The sequence below is a fragment of the Nerophis ophidion genome, linkage group LG14, assembly GCF_033978795.1.
Source record: "Nerophis ophidion isolate RoL-2023_Sa linkage group LG14, RoL_Noph_v1.0, whole genome shotgun sequence".
Taxonomy (NCBI): domain Eukaryota; kingdom Metazoa; phylum Chordata; class Actinopteri; order Syngnathiformes; family Syngnathidae; genus Nerophis; species Nerophis ophidion.
The window spans coordinates 44,712,428-44,731,255 of NC_084624.1; the positions used below are offsets into that span (position 1 = coordinate 44,712,428).

Sequence of the window (18,828 nt, forward strand, 5' to 3'; positions counted from 1 at the left end):
GTCGACCTCACGATCCACAATTCCCTCACTCGTGAACAAGACTCCTAGGTATTTGAAATCCTCCACTTGGGGCAGGGTCTCATCCCCAAACCGGAGATGGCACTCCACCCATTTCCGGGAGAGAGCCATGGACTCGGACTTGGAGCATTTAAGTCCCATCTTAAAACTCATTTTTATACTCTAGCCTTTAAATAGACTCCCTTTTTAGACCAGTTGATCTGCCATTTCTTTCCTTTTCAGCCCCCCTCTCCCTTATGGAAGGGAGGGCACAGGTCTGGTAGCCATGGATGAAGTGCTGGCTGTCCAGAGTCGGGACCTGAGGTGGACCGCTCGCCTGTGCATCGGTTGGGGACATCTCTGCGCTGCTGATCCATCTCCGCTCGGATCAGCACTATGGACTGGACTCTCACTATTATGTTAGATCCACTATGGACTGGACTCTCATTATTATGTTGGATCCACTATGGACTGGACTTTCACAATATTATGCTAGACCCACTCGACGTCCATTTCATCCGGTGGGAGGGATGCGGTCCTCTCCAAGGTTTCTCATAGTCATTCATATTGACATCCCACTGGGTTGTGAGTTTTTCCTTGCCCTTATGTGGGCTTTGAACCGAGGATATCGTTGTGGCTTGTGCAGCCCTTTGAGACACTTGTGATTTAGGGCTATATAACTAAACATTGATTGATTGATCATCTTTTTGAATTTTGACGTTCAACACAACAGTGAGAAGTTTTAGAGAAGGTCCAATTAAGTTTCCCTGAAAATTTACTGTGCAAATAGTGAATATACACTTTGACTGCAGTGATGAAACATACCTTAATCAGGATTGATTTGAGTTCAGACAGGGCATTGTCGATATTGTCAAAGTACTTGTCCAGGAGGAGGGACGACCATGTGACCATGACTGAGCCGTAGCGGAAGAGAGACTCAATCTTTTTAAAGACATACACAGTGATGGGTCAGCAAACATTCCTCAGAGAAAGCATTTTCTGTTCAACAAAGGCTCCCCCTAGAGGTCTGAGTTGCACATTGCTTTTGGGGTGTGTATTAGTGAAAATGGGATTAGCAGATGAATATATTCAATGACAATATCTCAGCTCTTTCTTATAGGTGACAAGTCAGATATTTTAAACCCTGATCCTGCTTGGTAATGCTCCAAAGCCACATGTGGCTCTTCAGCCTCTGTATTGTGGAGACTTTCTAAAAACCAGAGTTATTTTTGGAAACTGCCTATGAGATCACAAATGTGTACATGTTGCATCCTGACTGGTGACTAGATGAGCACAACAAAGGTAAAGAAAAGGTTTGTTGGAAAGTGGCATGTGTCAAAGTCGTCAATAGCTGGTAATCCAACATGTAACTTCTTCCCGGAAGTGAAAACCGGTGTTGGTCGACCAAGCTGAGATGGCTGTTGTACAGCAAGCAAAGCGCAAAATATTTGAGTACAAAAATATGCTTGAAACTTCCTTCTTCAAAACGTCAGAATGACTGCAATTGCATACGTCCAACGCTACCTGTAAGGTACGCGCCTGTGCAATTGCACACTGCTCATGTGTCCTCTGCGCACGGATAATCTTAAGCGCGCACAAAATCGAATAAAAAGATTAGCGCATAACAGTGTGCAAGTCTGCAGTTGCTCACATGTGCGCCACTGAATGCTCAAGGAGTTTTGGCGTTTGCTCACACATGAAAAATCGGAGGGAAAATTGCATACGTCCTTAGTGACCAACATGGCATCCGTTGTTTAGTTGCTTGGTGTGCGTGTGTGTGTGTGCGACATGAGTTAGCTAACCATGACTAGTTCACAAAAAAGACAAACCTCAAAAGAAAAACAGGAATTTGATTCTGCTCAGGTGAATTTCTTTCATTGCCAACAAGTTAACTATGTACCGTAATCTTCCGACTATAAGTCGCAGTTTTTTTTCATAGTTTGGCCAGGGGTGCGACATATACTCCGGAGCGACTTATGTGTGAAATTATTAACACATTACCGTAAAATATCAAATATTATTATTTATCTATTTCGCGGAAGAGACGAAGAAAATGTCAGCTATCGTCACATATAGGTCAACCAATAAGAATTCGGCAAGGGAAGGTCATGGCAAAAGTGCATTGTGGGTAATGGGATGCTAACTGCTATATGTTACTGCCGGAACTATTAAAATGGATCATTTCATCGTTGGTGGTAACTTATAAAAACTGACAAGGGCTGAACAAAAATGGCACCGAAAAGGAAATCATGTACTGCAGATTACAAGCTGGACGTAGTGAAATATGCAGCAGAAAACGACAAGAGGAAGCGGCGCATACCTTTGGAGTTGGCAGAGTTGTTTAGAAGCGACATCGAGGAAGAAGATTTTGTGGGATTTATGGATTAGGAGTGACAGATTGTTTGGTAAAGGTATAGCATGTTCTATATGTTATAGTTATTTGAATGACTCTTACCATAATATGTTAGGTTAACATAGCAGGCACCTTCTCAGTTGGTTATTTATGCCTCATATAACGTACACTTATTCAGCCTGTTGTTCACTATTCTTTATTTATTTTAAATTGCCTTTCAAATGTCTATTCTTGGTGTTGGATTTTATCAAATACATTTCCCCCAAAAATGCGACTTATACTCCAGTGCGATGTATATATGTTTTTTTCCTTCTTTATTATGCATTTTCGGCCGGTACGACGTATACTCCCGAGCGATTTATAATCTGAAAAATGCGGTACTTCATATGTGTCCACACATTAGCAAACATTTAAACATTCAATACAAGTGATCAGCAATTGTCTTTGGAAAAAAAAAAAAGATGTAATTATGTCTATAGATATGCAACAACAACATTTATGGTATCTGTTGTTGTGTTACCTATTTTGAGTGGTACAGAAATTAAGGTGTGTGTTACTGAGTCTGACCTGGACATAATATGGACTATAAACAAATGCTTATTATGAGAATGTAATTTTGTTTATAAATGATATGCAATCTGTTGTTTCCCTAATTTTTCGTTGTACGTGGATGAAGGTGTGTGTGTTGCTGAGCCCGACTTGGACATTATCTGGACTGGACCTGGTTTTTAAAAACCCTTTAAACCAGGGGTCTCAAACTCAATTTACCTGGGGGCCACTGGACGCAGAGTCTGGGTGAGGCTGGGCGGCAAGAAAATAATTCTATAAAAGAATGTTGCATACTCCTCAGCATGTCTAGTTGTATAACGACGTTTCAAATTGTATTCCTTGTGCACCACAACTTTCTCTGTGCAGATAAGACACGTCAGGGTGCCGATGTGCTCAACAAATAAATATTGCATCTCCCACTTGTCCCGGGAATTGTCTTTGCTCATCACTAACCTTTCTCTTCACTGCAGGCTTTGAAAAAGACATGTTTGGGGTTGTAAAATATATTTGTATTCAGCAGACGCACGACAATGTGTGTCGTTCCGCTTTTCGCTCCAACAGCAACACGGCGGTCGGCGGATAATAGCGAGCGCAAAAAAGTGAGGGCTCCTGGAGTGTTATCCGGTGACATATAGAAATATATTTAGTGTTCATCATGTGAGGCAATACAAATTAAACAATAAAAAAAAACAAATAACAGTTTGAATTGGTCCAGGTTATCGGGGACTGTTATTACTGACGGACAGGTGTCGCGGTGTGACTGCAGCCGGGCACGTAAGAAAACCCTCGTCTCTTTGGCAACGTCTCTATCACTTTCACTCATTTGCCGCTTTTCCACAAATGCAGGGGTAGGCAACCCAGAACATTGAAAGAGCCCTTTTTGACCCAAATAACACAACGCTGTCAAGCGCCATTCATATAAAACTTGGGGGCCGCACTAACATTAAACTTTCGTATAAAGGTGGTTGGCCGCAATTGGCCCGCGAGCCGCGTGTTTGAGACCCCTGCTTTAAAAAAATCTAATTTCATCAACATCATGGTCTGATGAAGATAAGGTTTTTTTTTTTTATATGAATAAAATAAAATTAAGATAAATAAACATTTTCTTGGATAAAATAGAAAGTAAAACAACATAAAAACAATTACATAAAAAATAATAATTAATGAAAATTTTGTTGGACCTGCGGCACACACAATCGTGTGCTTCAGGGACTGTGTCCCTTGCAGACTGTGTTGTCTATGTTGTGGGAACCAGAATTTTGGTAGCAGAAAGAAACAACCCCTTTTGTGTGAGTGGGTGTGGATGAGTGTGAATGGGGGAGAGAGGGTTTTTTCTGGTTTGATGCACTAATTGAAAGTGTATCTTGTGTTTTTTTGTGTTGATTTCATTTAAAAATAAATGAAACTTATAAATGTTGATTAACGGAGTTATGTTTTGTGACTCAAAACTTTTTTTTTGTACCCATACGGAGTTTGATGCACTAATTGAAAGTGTATCTTGTGTTTTTTTGTGTTGATTTCATTTGAAAATAACAAATAAAACCTATAAATGTTGATTAACGGAGTTAAGTTTTGTGACTCAAGACTTTTTTTTGTACCCATACGGAGAACAAATAACAGCTGTGTTGAGGGCCTATAAAAAATTGAAAAAGCTGCCAGATGCAAAAGGTGCCCACACATTTCACACTATGGGCATTGATAATGATGAATAGTGATGTTTAGAAACGATTTATATTTGCATCAATATTGATATTTTGATACATTTTCTTGCTTACTTGGTTGGTCTTCGACGTAATCAAGTTGGTAAAGTCTGAAGGTATGTTGTCACATGTGAACTTGTAGTCACTCAAAATGGCCTGCAATGGAAACAAGAATGTTGGTATTTATATATACTGTAAGGAAAAAATAACAAAAAAATATACAAACCTGAAGTCTATGGTGAAAGTCTTTTAATTTCAGCTCCGACTTGAGGAAGTGCAAAGCCTGCTTTGGAACTTCCAGTCCCATCTTTACCAAACCGCTGGATTCCCGAATGGCCTCGCTTATTTTGGGGTCGAAGTTGACGAGGTATTTTGATGTCACAGTGCAGCGAATCAAAACTGTTGTATTCAAGGCTGTCCAGACAGAGAATGCAGAGACTTTTACATCTTGTGTGTCATATATGAACCAGACGCTTATTCTTAAAACAATAATAAATAAATAAAAAGTTAATCAGAAATGTAAAGATACTACAAACCCCGTTTCCATATGAGTGGGGAAATTGTGTTAGATGTACATATAAACAGAATACAATGATTTGGAAATCCTTTTCAACCCATATTCAGTTAAAAGCACTACAAAGACAACATATTTGATGTTCAAACTCAAACTTTTTTTTTGCAAATAATGATTACTTAGAATTTCATGGCTGCAACATGTGCCAAAGTAGTTGGGAAAGGGCATGTTCACCACTGTGTTACATCACCTTTTCTTTTAACAACACTCAATAAATGTTTGGGACTGAAGAAACTAATTGTTGAAGCTTTGAAAGTGGAATTCTTTCCCATTCTTGTTTTATGTAGAGCTTCAGTCGTTCAACAGTCCGGGGTCTCCGCTGTCGTATTTTACGCTTCATAATGCGCCACACATTTTCCATGGGAGACAGGTCTGGACTGCAGGCGGGCCAGGAAAGGACCCACACTCTTTTACTACGAAGCCACGCAGCAATGGCCTCCATTATACACCTGCTGTGAACCTGTTTTTATGTGTTATTTATTTTTTATCATGTTCTGTTTGTGTTGTGTTGTTTGCTCGGTTCTTGTATTATCTTTTAACCGGCCCATTGTACAGCACTTTGGCTACCCTTGTGGTAAATTTTAAATGTGCTTTATAAATAAAGTTGATTTGATTTGGCATTGTCTTGCCGAAATAAGCAGGGGCGTCCATGATAACGTTGCTTGGTTGACAACATATGTTGCTCCAAAACCTGTATGGACCTTTCAGCATTAATGGTGCCTTCACAGATGTGTAAATTACCCATGCCTTGGGCACTAATACACCCCCATACCATCACAGATGCTGGCTTTTGAACTTTGCGCCTACAACAATCCGAATGGTTATTTTCCTGTTTTTTCTGGAGGACACCACGTCCTCTGTTTCCAAATATAATTTGAAATGTGGACTCGTCAGACCACAGAACACTTTTCCACTTTGCATCAGTCCATCTTAGATGAGCTCGGGCCCAGCGAAGCCGGCGGCATTTCAGGGTGTTGTTGATGAATGGGTTTGGCTTTACATAGTAGTTTTAACTTGCACTTACATATGTAGTGACCAACTGTAGTTACTGACAGTGTTTTCTGAAGTGTTCCTGAGCCCATGTGGTGACATCCTTTACACACTGATGTCTGTTTTTGATGCAGTACCGCCCAAGGGCTCAAAGGTCCGCAACATCATCGCTTACGTGCAGTGATTTCTCCAGATTCTCTGAACCTTTTGATGATTTTAAAATTATTTTTTGGGTAAAATCCCCAAATTCCTTGTAATAGCTCGTTGAGAAATGTTGTTCTAACACTGTTCCACAATTTGCTTACAAAGTTGTGACCCTCGCCCCATCCTTGTTTGTGAATTACTTAACATTTCATGGAAGCTGCTTTTATACCCAATCATGGCACCCAACTGTTCCCAATTAGCCTGCACACCTGTGGGATGTTCCAAATAAGTGTTTGATGAGCATTCCTAAACTTTATCAGTATTTATTGCCACCTTTCCCAACTTATTTGTCAGGTGTTGCTGGGATTGAATTCTAAAGTTAATGATCTGCAAAAAAAAAACATTTTTTATCAATTTGAACATCAAATATGTTGTCTTTGTAGCATATTCAACTGAATATGGGTTGAAAATTATTTGCAAATCATTGTATTTTGTTTATATTTACATCTAACACAATTTCCCAACTCATGTGGAAACGGGGTTTGTAGAAAAATTTAAATAAATCACAGCTTATTTTTGCGTACTCTTAGATGTGAATTCTGCAGCCATGTGACTGTTGAAAGCAATAATAATAATAATAATAATAAATAAATAAAACACAATGCATGGATAAATAACAAAATACTAGAATTAAAACTGAAATATCAAAGCTAAACATTTTTGTGCACACTTAAAAAAAATGACTTTACATACAATTAGAGTGCTTTAAAGAATACTGTGCCTATATGACTTGTTAATCTTCACACTAAAGGAAATCCAAAATAAGATTTTTTTCAAGATAAATACAAATTAAAAATAACTAAAATAAATACATAATACTTGGGTTGCAAAAACGTGACCAAGCAGCATATCCGGGAACTTCCAGGTTTCAGGTGATGGTCTAAAGCCTCATTAGGCTACTGGTTCTTTACCTGAATCAGTGCAGATTTGGACGTATTTAGAAAATTTTGGAGGCAAATATAAAAGCGATCATGAAAAAAACATTTAAAATGGGATGGAGTGGATTTTTCCACTCTAAAAGAAAAAACTATTTCTGAACGAATTGAACCATTTAACATCAAGACGTTACTGCTCACTACAACCTCAGTTCATTAGACACTTGCGGAATTTAGTGAAGAAAAGATTGAAAGCGCATCATGTCTTTATATTTTGAGGGGTCCACAAATTAAGCATTAATCCGTGAAAGACAAAGTTGGGACTTATTTGTGCATCGCTAAATACCTTACTTGATTGGCATTACCAGTGGCGTGCAGCTGTAAATTGTGACACTAATGAGAGAAAGGATATGTTTGTTTGCAGTTGATTTCCTGCTAAAACAAATATTAGTGATATGAGGGCCGGCAAAGCTGCGATGAGGTGGCGACTTGTTCGGGGTGTACCCCGCCTTCTGCCCGATTTTAGCTGAGATAGGCATTAGCGGCCCCGCGACCCCAAAGGGAATAAGCGCTAGAAAATGGAGGGATGGATGGATGGGGCCTGCAAGGAATAGAACAGACAAGTGATTGTAATGTCTGTTTGCGGAAAAACTCAATCCTAATCTACGATTTGACTCTCTCGAGTGGCCTCGATGCAACAAGAGGAGCAGGCTGTTCTGAAAACATCCCCACCGAGGACTCCTCAATGATGGATGCTTTTGACTTCCCTAACTCCTCAACGACACCTGGAGTCAAACTTTTGCTTGCATGCAGAACGGCCCCAGACCTATGGACACTGCATCAACAGACCCAAGACAATGGGCATATAAACAAACACCCCCCGATCCCCACCCCAAGCTTTCACCACCATTTGATTCCCCTTCGGGATGATGGACGACTGGCAGCGCTTTATAGCAGCAGTCGACCTCCAGGGCCCCAACTCCCCCCGCAACCCTCTGTTGCGAGTTGTCGTGATTATATGTAACATGCTTATGTGTGCATGGCATGGAGGTTTTTTCCCACTCCAGACTAGGCCCCTTTAGGAGCACAGTCTAGATTGTATTTTTTTAATCATCTTCTTCCCCAGCATTTTACCTTTTTCCCATATTTTACGGGGCGCCTCGTGGCGACCCATTAGTGTTCCCGTTCTGTAACCCTGTACACTGTTTATTTAATCTTAAACGGGTTTGTGCTGAAAACAAAGCTTTTTTGTACTTGTGCAATGACAATAAAGTCCTATCTTGTCATCTACAATTCATGTCTGCAGTTGTTTTATTATGGTGTGAAGGTAATGTGTCGTCTCATTATTTAGCTGTAGATGTCCCTGTTGTTCAGCAATTTTTGCTAGAGATATCAAGGTTCAGTATATGCTTGTGAGCCTACAAAATATTTATCAGTCTAGTTTAATAATGCTATTAAAAATATTTTCTTGATGCTCACAAATAGCACCGATGAGGCTATGTGGTCATCCGTGGCCAATAAAACACTTGTCTTTCCTACAAAACAACTACTAAGCTTTTAGTTTCCGTTATGAAAATCCTACAAAACAACTACTAAGCTTTTAGTTTCTGTTATGAAAATCGAGAAAAAAACTGGTAGATTGGACCAACAATTAAAATGTTCATTACTAAGACTTAACATGACGCTAGTTTATTTGCACAACCAGGTCGTCATAGTTATATTTACACATAACAACCACAAACTGATGTGATCTCTTGTCCTTTATTGACATTGAATTCTACTGTCAAAAACTACTGTTATTGTAGAGAAAAAACTTGATTGCAGCATAGAAGGTTTCTTAAGCAACTCAAATGTTAAACATTTTGCAAAGTGATTGCTGTAGACACAAGGCTCGATTGTAATCCACAAGATGATAAAAGTGATACTTTTAAGAGCAATTTCCTTCTATGCACTTTTGTTTTTACCCTGAATGTATTACCTTTATGAACCACGTCTTTTGAGACTATGAAAACTCTTTTATGTCTCTCTATTTAAACGGCTCTCCCAAAAAGACAACAGCATTACGGTATTTGCTGCTCAAACTCTACACTCACTTGTTTTAATGCTACGCTCAAGCTGCTGCGTGAATTAAGCCGCAAAGTAGAAAAACGGATAAAACGTCATCTGCAACCCCGCTATAGTAATAAATTACTAGAAAAATAGAATAATAATCAATAAATAAACAGTAGTAATAATAATAGGTCCCCCTTTTGAGATGATTGGCAAACAACGAACCAAAATCCAGTTTCGACACGTCCGTCACCCACGCTTTGTGGATGTCTGCCTCAAAGCGTTGTAACACCGCTGTGGTTTGATTGTACATCTTCACCACAGCCCGTCCTTCGGGGGTGGTCAGGATTTCAGAGTTTTCCTGTAAACGATGAAGAAATCCTTTGAAAATGGTCGAATAGTGTATTTTGTATGTCAGTTATACACCAGTGTAATAATACAAATGTGTCAAATAACGCTTTCAAGCTCACACGTATGTAAGATATGGGTTCATGTATTTTCTTGTAGAGGTGCCGGGCCCAGCGAAGTCTCCCACAGACAGGAGGCATGTTGCGGCCCAAAGGCGGGTCCTCGTTTTGCTTCTCATAGAGCTGTGACATAAAGATGCATTGGAACATTGAGAGATCCAGGTTACCATAAGCCTATTACATTTTATGATTAGAATGACTTAATATTGCTCCCAGCATTCCGTACTTTAGTCACGGCCTCCACTTCTGAGACATAGAGCAGTAGAATAGATCCCAAAGCCTTGGGCATTTCTGCCTTTAGACAGGGAATGTTGAGTTTCTGAAAACTGGGGACAAATTTAATGTGAGATGTTAAAAATATTAAAAAAAAAAAAAAAACACAAATCAAGCTTGCTTATGTTGGACTGACCGCTGTATTACGACGAGAGCCTGCTGGGATGAGTCAAATTTTGAGAAGCTCAAGTTCATGAATGCCTTTAGCTGCTCCTGTAGATGAGAAGCAATTATTCCCTAAAACTTTCTATAAAAAAAAATTTTTTTAATTCACCCACAAAAAATAATCTGTTCCAGAGTCAGACTGTAGCATAAGACATTTGGTAACATTGGGTAGTGCGCTCTCTCATAGTTGTTGCGTTTTTCTATATTTTTTGCAGTTTTTTGTTCCCTTTCACCTGAGAAAAACTATTAAACATTGGACTGTCTTCTACTAAACTTTTCTCACCATTCCTCATTGAACTAGAAATCTAGATGGACATTCTTACTGGGGGAGCAGCAGCTATGTATGGACTTAGCTGGAGATGCCGCAAACGGGAAAACGAGCAGGCTCCATCGTTAAACACAAATCTACAACGCTAAATAAATCCTGTAGTGTACCTCAGGGATCAATACCAATAAACATCTGAACAGATGTTTATTGGAATATGGTGAACATCTGTTCAGTATTTTAACATAAAAGTGTTTGATTGTGAGGCATTAAAAGCCACAAAATGCAAGGGGTCCATCAGACCCACAAACGCTGGCTGAGTAACAACAATATGAACATTACACAAAGCTCTGGAACAGCCTTCCCCTCCACATTAGGTCAGCCCAGAGCCTGGGGGGTTTTCCAAACCCTTCTTAAGACTTACCTCTTCTCGCTGGCCTCTGACCTGAGCTGAGTCTGCCAACTAGGCTACCATTTTCGAATCCTACCCTGCCATCCCTTTGCTTTAGTTTTATTTTTCTATTTGCCGCACTTTTCATTACTATGGTTTTTATTTAGCAATTTTTTACTTTTTATACGACCCCTTTTACTGTATTGCTTTTTGCACTATTTTGTTCAGCTCATTCATTGTTTATGTTCTTTGTTTGTTTTCTGTTTTTGTTGCTCTATGCTTTTTTTTTTACCTGTAATGCACTTAGGTTCAATTTAAAAGTTGTTGTAAACGTGCTATATAAATAAAATTGACTTGACTTGACAAGGGTTAAAGACTTGTACCAGTTCAGGGTCAAGAAACGGGAAGGTAGCAACACTGAAGACCCTTCATATCCTGGTGACAAACTGAAAACTGGAAAATGGATTCATACTAGGAACGCTCAAGTTTTTGTACGGACACTCCACTATCTGAGCAACACCACGGCCCAAAATATAATCTGAAAATATATCTCGTTAATAATTAATTAATTTGATTTTAAGGTGTGCTCAGGACAAATAAAAAAAACGAGTTGCAGGGCGTACTTTGGTCACGTCTGTTCTATCGTGTTGTCAAGAGTAGACCTAAATGCGTACCTCCAGGTTGCGCACGTGTGTCATAAATGTTTCGTAGTCGGCCTCAAACGCCGACACCCGGGAGGCGAAGACGTCCGCCTGCTTGTTCTTCAGGTCCGTGGAAGCCTTGCGGAACTGACCAGCCAGCACCTCAATGCCCTCGATGTTGGACTTGGCCAGGCACTCGAATGTCTTGAACACAGTTATTATTTTGGTGATCTGCAAAAGGGTAATCAGCGTTATTACCTGCTTAATATGTAGTAAGAGTGAGCTGGAAAAAAGAATCCACTTTCGTACACTTTCAAGGCGCTTGCAGAAGGCCTCAAACTTCCTCAATACGTGCATCTCAGAAAAGACAAAGGGCCTCTGACGGCTCCGTTTGGCTTTTTCTTTAATTTTTGCCAAACAAGACTTATATTCCTGGTACAAACCAAGGGATTCCTGTCAAGAACAAACAGTTAGGCGGTGATATCATATCTGCTATCGATAAAAGGCGATTGGTTACTTTACCTGTATTTTCATCACAACATTTTTACCATCTTGCTCCCATATTGCTGCGCTATCGTTGGAAATGTGGCGTCTACAGGCTGTAATCATCTGATTGGTTACCTAATTGGTTGAGAAATATCAAATGTGTTTTTAAAGCAAATTCCGTCACCCCCAGAATACAGCTCGTGTTGTGTGAGAATTGATATACTTTAATGAAGATGGCTGATATCTTTTCGCTGGTATGGTAATACCGTGACACCGTGTGGATCATCTGGACAGCGTTGATGATGTTCTGCACGCTTTTCACAATGGTGGCCTGAAATCAAACACACACAAGAACAGCATTGTCATACATGAAATTGCCTCCATTGTTTCGAAGCTTAGTGCTGTACTCACGGGGTCGCTGGTGTAAAGTGCCTGACATGCTTTTTCCAGTGTGTCCAGGAACTTTAGATTGTCCTTTGCCTCGTTGAAGAGATCCGTCACCCGAGCCTCTAGCGTAGGCCATTTCTAAAAACAAAAAACAAAAAAAAAAACATTGCAACAGTTTTTGGGAAAAAAAAAAAGTCATATAGTGGGGAAAAATATGATTAGGTTATGAATTTTGCTTACAGCTTACTTGGAATGTTTGCATGATTTTAATTAAATCAATGTAAAAAATATATAAATAAATAATAAAATGTTTTATTAACAAGTACATTTTCATAATAATGACAACATACGGTAACAAAAATATCAAGTTATCTAAAAACAAAACAAAATATCAAACATGTGAAATAAAACAGTGACAACAATAATTCAAATTAGATAATATAAAGTAAATACAATAACAATATAGTAACGATTAAACAGAATACAAATATTGTGTACCCAATAATGTAGTAAAGAATCTTTAAAAACAATTCTGAATCCTCAACCTCAAAGTCTAACCATTTGGTAACTGGGTTATACTTGTATAGCGCTTTTCTACCTTCAAGGTACTCAAAGCGCTTTTGACACTATTTCCACATTCACACACACATTCACACACTGATGGCGGAAGCTGCCATTTGAGGCCCTAACCACCACCCATCAGGAGCAAGGGTGAAAACTCTTGCTGAAGGACACAACAGACATGACGAGATTGGTCAAAGGTGGGGATTGAACCAGGAACCCTCAAGTTGCTGGCACGGCCACTCTCCCAAAAGCGCCACAACGTCCCTGTTTGGTTAACCCCTTTTTGACACTTTCTGAAAGTTTCAGCATATACTGGCCAAATGTTTTTGAGCTCAACAAGCGCAGTGAAATCATATCAACATGTCGTCACAGACGGAAACACCTCCTAGGTAACACATGAGCCAATCACCACACCCCTATGCCTGCCTTTACCCACCCACTCTGTGCCCTATATAAACCATTGTATGTGAATGCTTCCATTAAAATCTCCTGATGATTGTGGGCACCCCTCATGAAACAGTTCTGTAGAGATGAAGTAGTCTTGTGATTTTTCCCACACATACATATTGCGCTCTACCACGGTATCGAGCGCTATCCTCTGGATAATCCAATCAAGACAGATATATATATTATATATATATTAGGGCTGGGCGATATATCGATATATACAATATATCGCGGGTTTGCGATATACAAAATGACTATATTGTAATATTCAAGTCTTTGAATATCGGACTTGGACTTGGAGAAGGCATTCGACCGTGTCCCTCGGGAAGTCCTGTGGAGAGTGCTCAGAGAGTATGGGGTATCGGGCTGTCTTATTGTGGCGGTCCGTTCCCTGTATGATCAGTGTCAGAGCTTGGTCCGCATTGCCGGCAGTAAGTCGAACACATTTCCAGTGAGAGTTGAACTCCGCCAAGGCTGTCCTTTGTCACCGATTCTGTTCATAACTTTTATGGACAGAATTTCTAGGCGCAGTCAAGGCTTTGAGGGGTTCCAGTTTGGTAACCGCAGGATTAGGTCTCTGCTTTTTGCAGATGATGTGGTCCTGATGGCTTCATCTGACCGGGATCTTCAGCTCTCGCTGGATCGGTTCGCAGCCGAGTGTGAAGCGACCGGAATGAGAATCAGCACCTCCAAGTCCGAGTCCATGGTTCTCGCCCGGAAAAAGGTGGAATGCCATCTCCGGGTTGGGGAGGAGACCCTGCCCCAAGTGGAGGAGTTCAAATACCTAGGAGTCTTGTTCACGAGTGGGGGAAGAGTGGATCGTGAGATCGACAGACGGATCGGTGCGGCGTCTTCAGTAATGCGGACGTTGTATCGATCCGTTGTGGTGAAGAAGGAGCTGAGCCGGAAGGCAAAGCTCTCAATTTACCGGTCGATCTATGTTCCCATCCTCACCTATGGTCATGAGCTTTGGGTCATGACCGAAAGGATAAGATCACGGGTACGAGCGGCCGAAATGAGTTTCCTCTGCCGTGTGGCGGGTCTCTCCCTTAGAGATAGGGTGAGAAGCTCTGCCATCCGGGAGGAACTCAAAGTAAAGCCGCTGCTCCTTCACATCGAGAGCAACCAGATGAGTTGGTTCGGGCATCTGGTTAGGATGCCACCCGAACGCCTCCCTAGGGAGGTGTTTAGGGCACGTCCAACCGGTAGGAGGCCACGGGGAAGACCCAGGACACGTTGGGAAGACTATGTCTCCCGGCTGGCCTGGAAACGCCTCGGGATCCCCCGGGAAGAGCTAGACGAAGTGGCTGGGGAGAGGGAAGTCAGGGTTTCCCTGCTTAGGCTGTTGCCCCCGCGACCCGACCTCGGATAAGCGGAAGATGATGGATGGATGGATGGATGGATGGAATATTCAAGTATACGTTCTCACGCAGTTGCTTTTAGCTGCAGGCATTACACTACAGGCTCTTCTCACTCTTTCCTGTCTCTCCTTCTCACAGACAAGCAGGCGCACAAACTTACACACGTCACGTCATACGTCACATACGTGTACGCCCTTGGTAGCAGACTGGGTAATGCCAACGTAGCCGTACGAGTCCTAATACGAGAGAAACAAGGTGCGAATCTGGTAACAAATGAAGGAAGACCTAATTCTCAATTAAAACAGCAGGGGGTCCATCATCTGGTGGTGGTTCGGCTTCAAGTGGGAATATGTCGAACGGACAACCGTAATTTGTCAAGTGTGGGGCAAAAGCGTTGCTAGAGAATGAAGAGAATTTAATAACGTCCGTAGTAACCTGCCACATAGTGAAGGACGAATACTATTTAATTTCCTATTATGCAGCTGATTTTTATTTCAATCAATCAATCAATGTTTACTTATATAGCCCTAAATCACTAGTGTCTCAAAGGGCTGCACAAACCACTATGACATCCTCGGTAGGCCCACATAAGGGCAAGGAAAACTCACACCCAGTGGGACACTGGGATACAATTTGAAACTTATTTGACAATGTTGCACTCTCTGTTTTGGAAATGACATGAATTTTTGTGCCATTGCTTAATAACTTTTATAAATACACTTGTGGTCAATTGACTTAGTTGTGATTTCCCTCTCTGCATGAAAGTTTAAAAGTAGCATATATGAATGCAGTATGAAGAAGAATGTTTGAATGTAGACACATAGAATCATCATACTGCTGTGATTATATGTATCAAGTGTTCATTCAAGGCCAACACAAAATATCGTAATATATATCGTATATCGCGATATGGCCTAAAAATATCGGGATATTAAAAAAAGGCCATATCGCCCAGCCCTATAGAATAGTAAATTATACATTATTAGCACATTACTCAATGATGTCATCGTGACCACGCCCCCACCTCCACAGGTATCTTGGCAGTTTAGGGGAAACCCTGGACACGCCACTTGTGATGACCCATTGAATGGGTCATGACTTGATTTATTAATGTTTAGAAGCTTTTGTGCTATGTTTAACCATGGCGTGTCAAGGAGCTCGCTATTAAATCTGACAGGCCACCCCACTCAGAGGCAGAACGATTTGAAGCAGTGTTTTTCAAACTGTGGTAAATGTACCCCTTGGGCTCCATCTAGTGGTACGCCAAACATATGCTTAATTGAGGGGTCTGCAAAGTAGGCCAGAGGATTTTTACTAATTTACTTTTAAAACATGAACCAAGAAATTAAAATGCCAACCAAACAAGGTCCACAGCAATTAGTAGTTAGCACATGCTTCACACAAGTACATGTTGCACAGATTCACTATGTACGCTGCAAAAAGTCAGTGTTCAAAAACAAGAAAAAAATTAAATTAGGGGTATTTTACTTGAATTAAGCAAAACTGCCAACAGAACAAGAAAATGTGGCTTGTCAAGACTTTCCAAAACAAGTAATATCAGCTAACCAGAATGAACCAAAAAATAAGTACATTCTCACTAATAGGAACACTTTTCTTGATAGAAAAAATAAATACATTTTTTTCTCTATATGTTGAAAGCTATTCCTAAATTATATAAATGCTAGTCCCATTATTTTGACATAATGATATGCAATAGGCAATACATTTCTTGAAACCAGCAAACATACCAAAAAACTGTTTATTTTTTCCTCAACATATTAAGAAAATGTCTCAATATGTAGAAAAATATTCTTAAATTAAGTAAACACTAGTGCCATTATCTTGACATAATGATATGCACGCGGCATTACATTTCTTAAAACCAGCAAAACTTACACTACAATCTGTTTTTTTTTCTTAATGGAAAGGCAACAGTTAAGAATATATTTCTCATTATGTAGGCTATTTTCTTAAAATTCCACATGCTGTGGAATTCATAAATCATATTAATGTTTGCAATCAGTAATCCTAACTAAAAGTAGAGTAAAAGACACTTGCTTAAATGAAGATATGAATCCAATTTTGTTTCACCTCTTTATTATATTCAAGGTAGAATAGTTTTATTGTCATTATTGCAATGAACAGGTTCAAAGAACAACAAAATTGGAGCAGATCCCCCTAAGGTGCATATACAATATGGTAATAGAAATAGTGAAAAAAGTTAGAGATGAGAGATCTTTTTATGTATATGTATATATATATATCCACACAGATGCATATATGCATGCATATGAATATATATACACACATACATATAACATTATTGCACATTGTAGTCCAAAAAAACAGAAAAAAAATTGTAAACATTACACATGAGGACAAGATGGACGTATTGTGCTCACTCAGTGCCTGTTTAATGCTACTATGGCTCTTGGGTAAAAGCTGGTTTTTTTGCAGAGTAACAGAAAAAAAATTACAATTATTGGCCATTGGCAACACTAAATTGGCCATAGTGTGTGAATGTGAGTGTGAATGTTGTCTGTCTATCTGTGTTGGCCCTGTGTTGAGGTGGCGAATTGTCCAGGGTGTACCCCACCTTCCGCCCGATTGTAGCTGAGATAGGCGCCAGCGCCCCCCGCAACCCCAAAAGGGAATAAGCGGTAGAAAATGGATGGATGGCCATCATGGAAATGCTGAAAGACTGTGCATAAAAAAATCAGGAGAATGTATAGCCCCCCTGGCATTTGGCTTTCTAAAAATGTGGACCCTTACTAACACAGTTGAATATCCCTGCTGTTAAAAGCCTACTGAAAGCCACTACTACCGACCACGCAGTCTGATAGTTTATATATCAATGATGAAATCTTATTGAAACACATGCCAATACGGCATTTTTAGTTTACTAAATTGCAATTTTAAATTTCGCGCAAAGTATCCTGTTGAAAAAGTCGGTATGATGACGCATGACGTCTCGGGTTGTAGCGGACATTTTTTCCAGCCCGATCCAAGCTATAAGTAGTCTGCTTTAAATCGCATAATTACACAGTATTCTGGACATCTGTGTTGCTGAATCTTTTGCAATTTTTTCAATTAATAATGGAGAAGTCAAAGAAGAAAGATGTTGGTGGTAAGCGGTGTATTGCAGCTGCCTTTAGCAACACAAACACAGCCGGTTTCCTTGTCTACATTCCCGAAGGTGATGCTTTACTATGGAACAGAGCGGTCAAGCGAACATGGTTCCCGATCACATGTCAAAATTGTGGTAATAAGTTGGCTCTTACCGTAGACCTGAGCGGAGCTTGCGTCGTTCTTTCTGCAGCTGTCAAAGAGGCAGCTGCGTGGCTTCCCTCAGAGACACTGGTGGTCACGACACCAGTGGCCACACCCCTCCGACTTTCAGGTACCGTATAATCCCACTAAAACACTAGTAACACAATAAGCAGATAAGGGATTTTCCAGAATTATCCTAGTAAATGTGTCTAATAACTGAATCGCTCCCACTGCCCTGTCTTTTTTTTTCCAGTCCTTCACTCTCACTATCCTCATCCACGAATATTTCATCCTCGTTCAAATTAATGGGGAAATCGTCCCTTTCTCGGTCCGGATCGCTCTCGCTGCTGGTGGCCATGATTGTAAACAATGTGAGGATGTGAGGAGCTCTACAACCGGTGACGACACGCACACATCGTCTGCTACTTCCGGTACAGGCAAGGCTTTTTTATTAGCGACCAAAAGTTGCGAACTTTATTGGTCGATGTTGTCTACTAAATGCTTTCAGCAAAAATATGGCAATATCGCGAAATGATCAAGTATGACACATAGAATGGACCTGCTATCCCCGTTTAAATAAGAAAATCCCATTTCAGTAGGCCTTTAAGTACAGGAAAAAAACGTCCTCACTTGCAAACTTCTTTGGTGGAGCAATAGGGGATGGAAAGATGACTGGCAAAGCCTTTATCATCGCAACAGCTTGCTTTACTGTAAAACAACACAATTTTAATAAACCGCAGTCAGTTTTTTAAAAAAACACATAAAAAAAGAGAGGAAGACAGAGCAACAAGACAAGAAACATTAGTGAGGGCAGTTGGGA

At 40.3% G+C, this 18,828-nt stretch overlaps 1 protein-coding gene across 1 annotated transcript in view; it reads right to left on the bottom strand.

Annotated features, from left to right (window-relative positions):
• The window catches only part of LOC133568737 (dynein axonemal heavy chain 8-like), a 149,053-nt gene that overhangs the window by 122,353 nt on the left and 7,872 nt on the right, over positions 1–18,828 (bottom strand). Inside the window, exons 2-13 of the mRNA XM_061920846.1 lie at positions 12,391–12,504; positions 12,203–12,310; positions 12,016–12,114; positions 11,803–11,946; positions 11,527–11,724; positions 10,168–10,244; positions 9,985–10,084; positions 9,762–9,881; positions 9,517–9,652; positions 4,826–5,013; positions 4,675–4,755; positions 823–939 (exon numbers count right to left, since the gene is read on the bottom strand). Of these exons, the coding sequence (XP_061776830.1) occupies positions 823–939; positions 4,675–4,755; positions 4,826–5,013; positions 9,517–9,652; positions 9,762–9,881; positions 9,985–10,084; positions 10,168–10,244; positions 11,527–11,724; positions 11,803–11,946; positions 12,016–12,114; positions 12,203–12,265 (1,323 nt within the window). The 5' untranslated portion in view covers positions 12,266–12,310; positions 12,391–12,504. The remainder of the gene's footprint in view (positions 1–822; positions 940–4,674; positions 4,756–4,825; positions 5,014–9,516; positions 9,653–9,761; positions 9,882–9,984; positions 10,085–10,167; positions 10,245–11,526; positions 11,725–11,802; positions 11,947–12,015; positions 12,115–12,202; positions 12,311–12,390; positions 12,505–18,828) is intronic.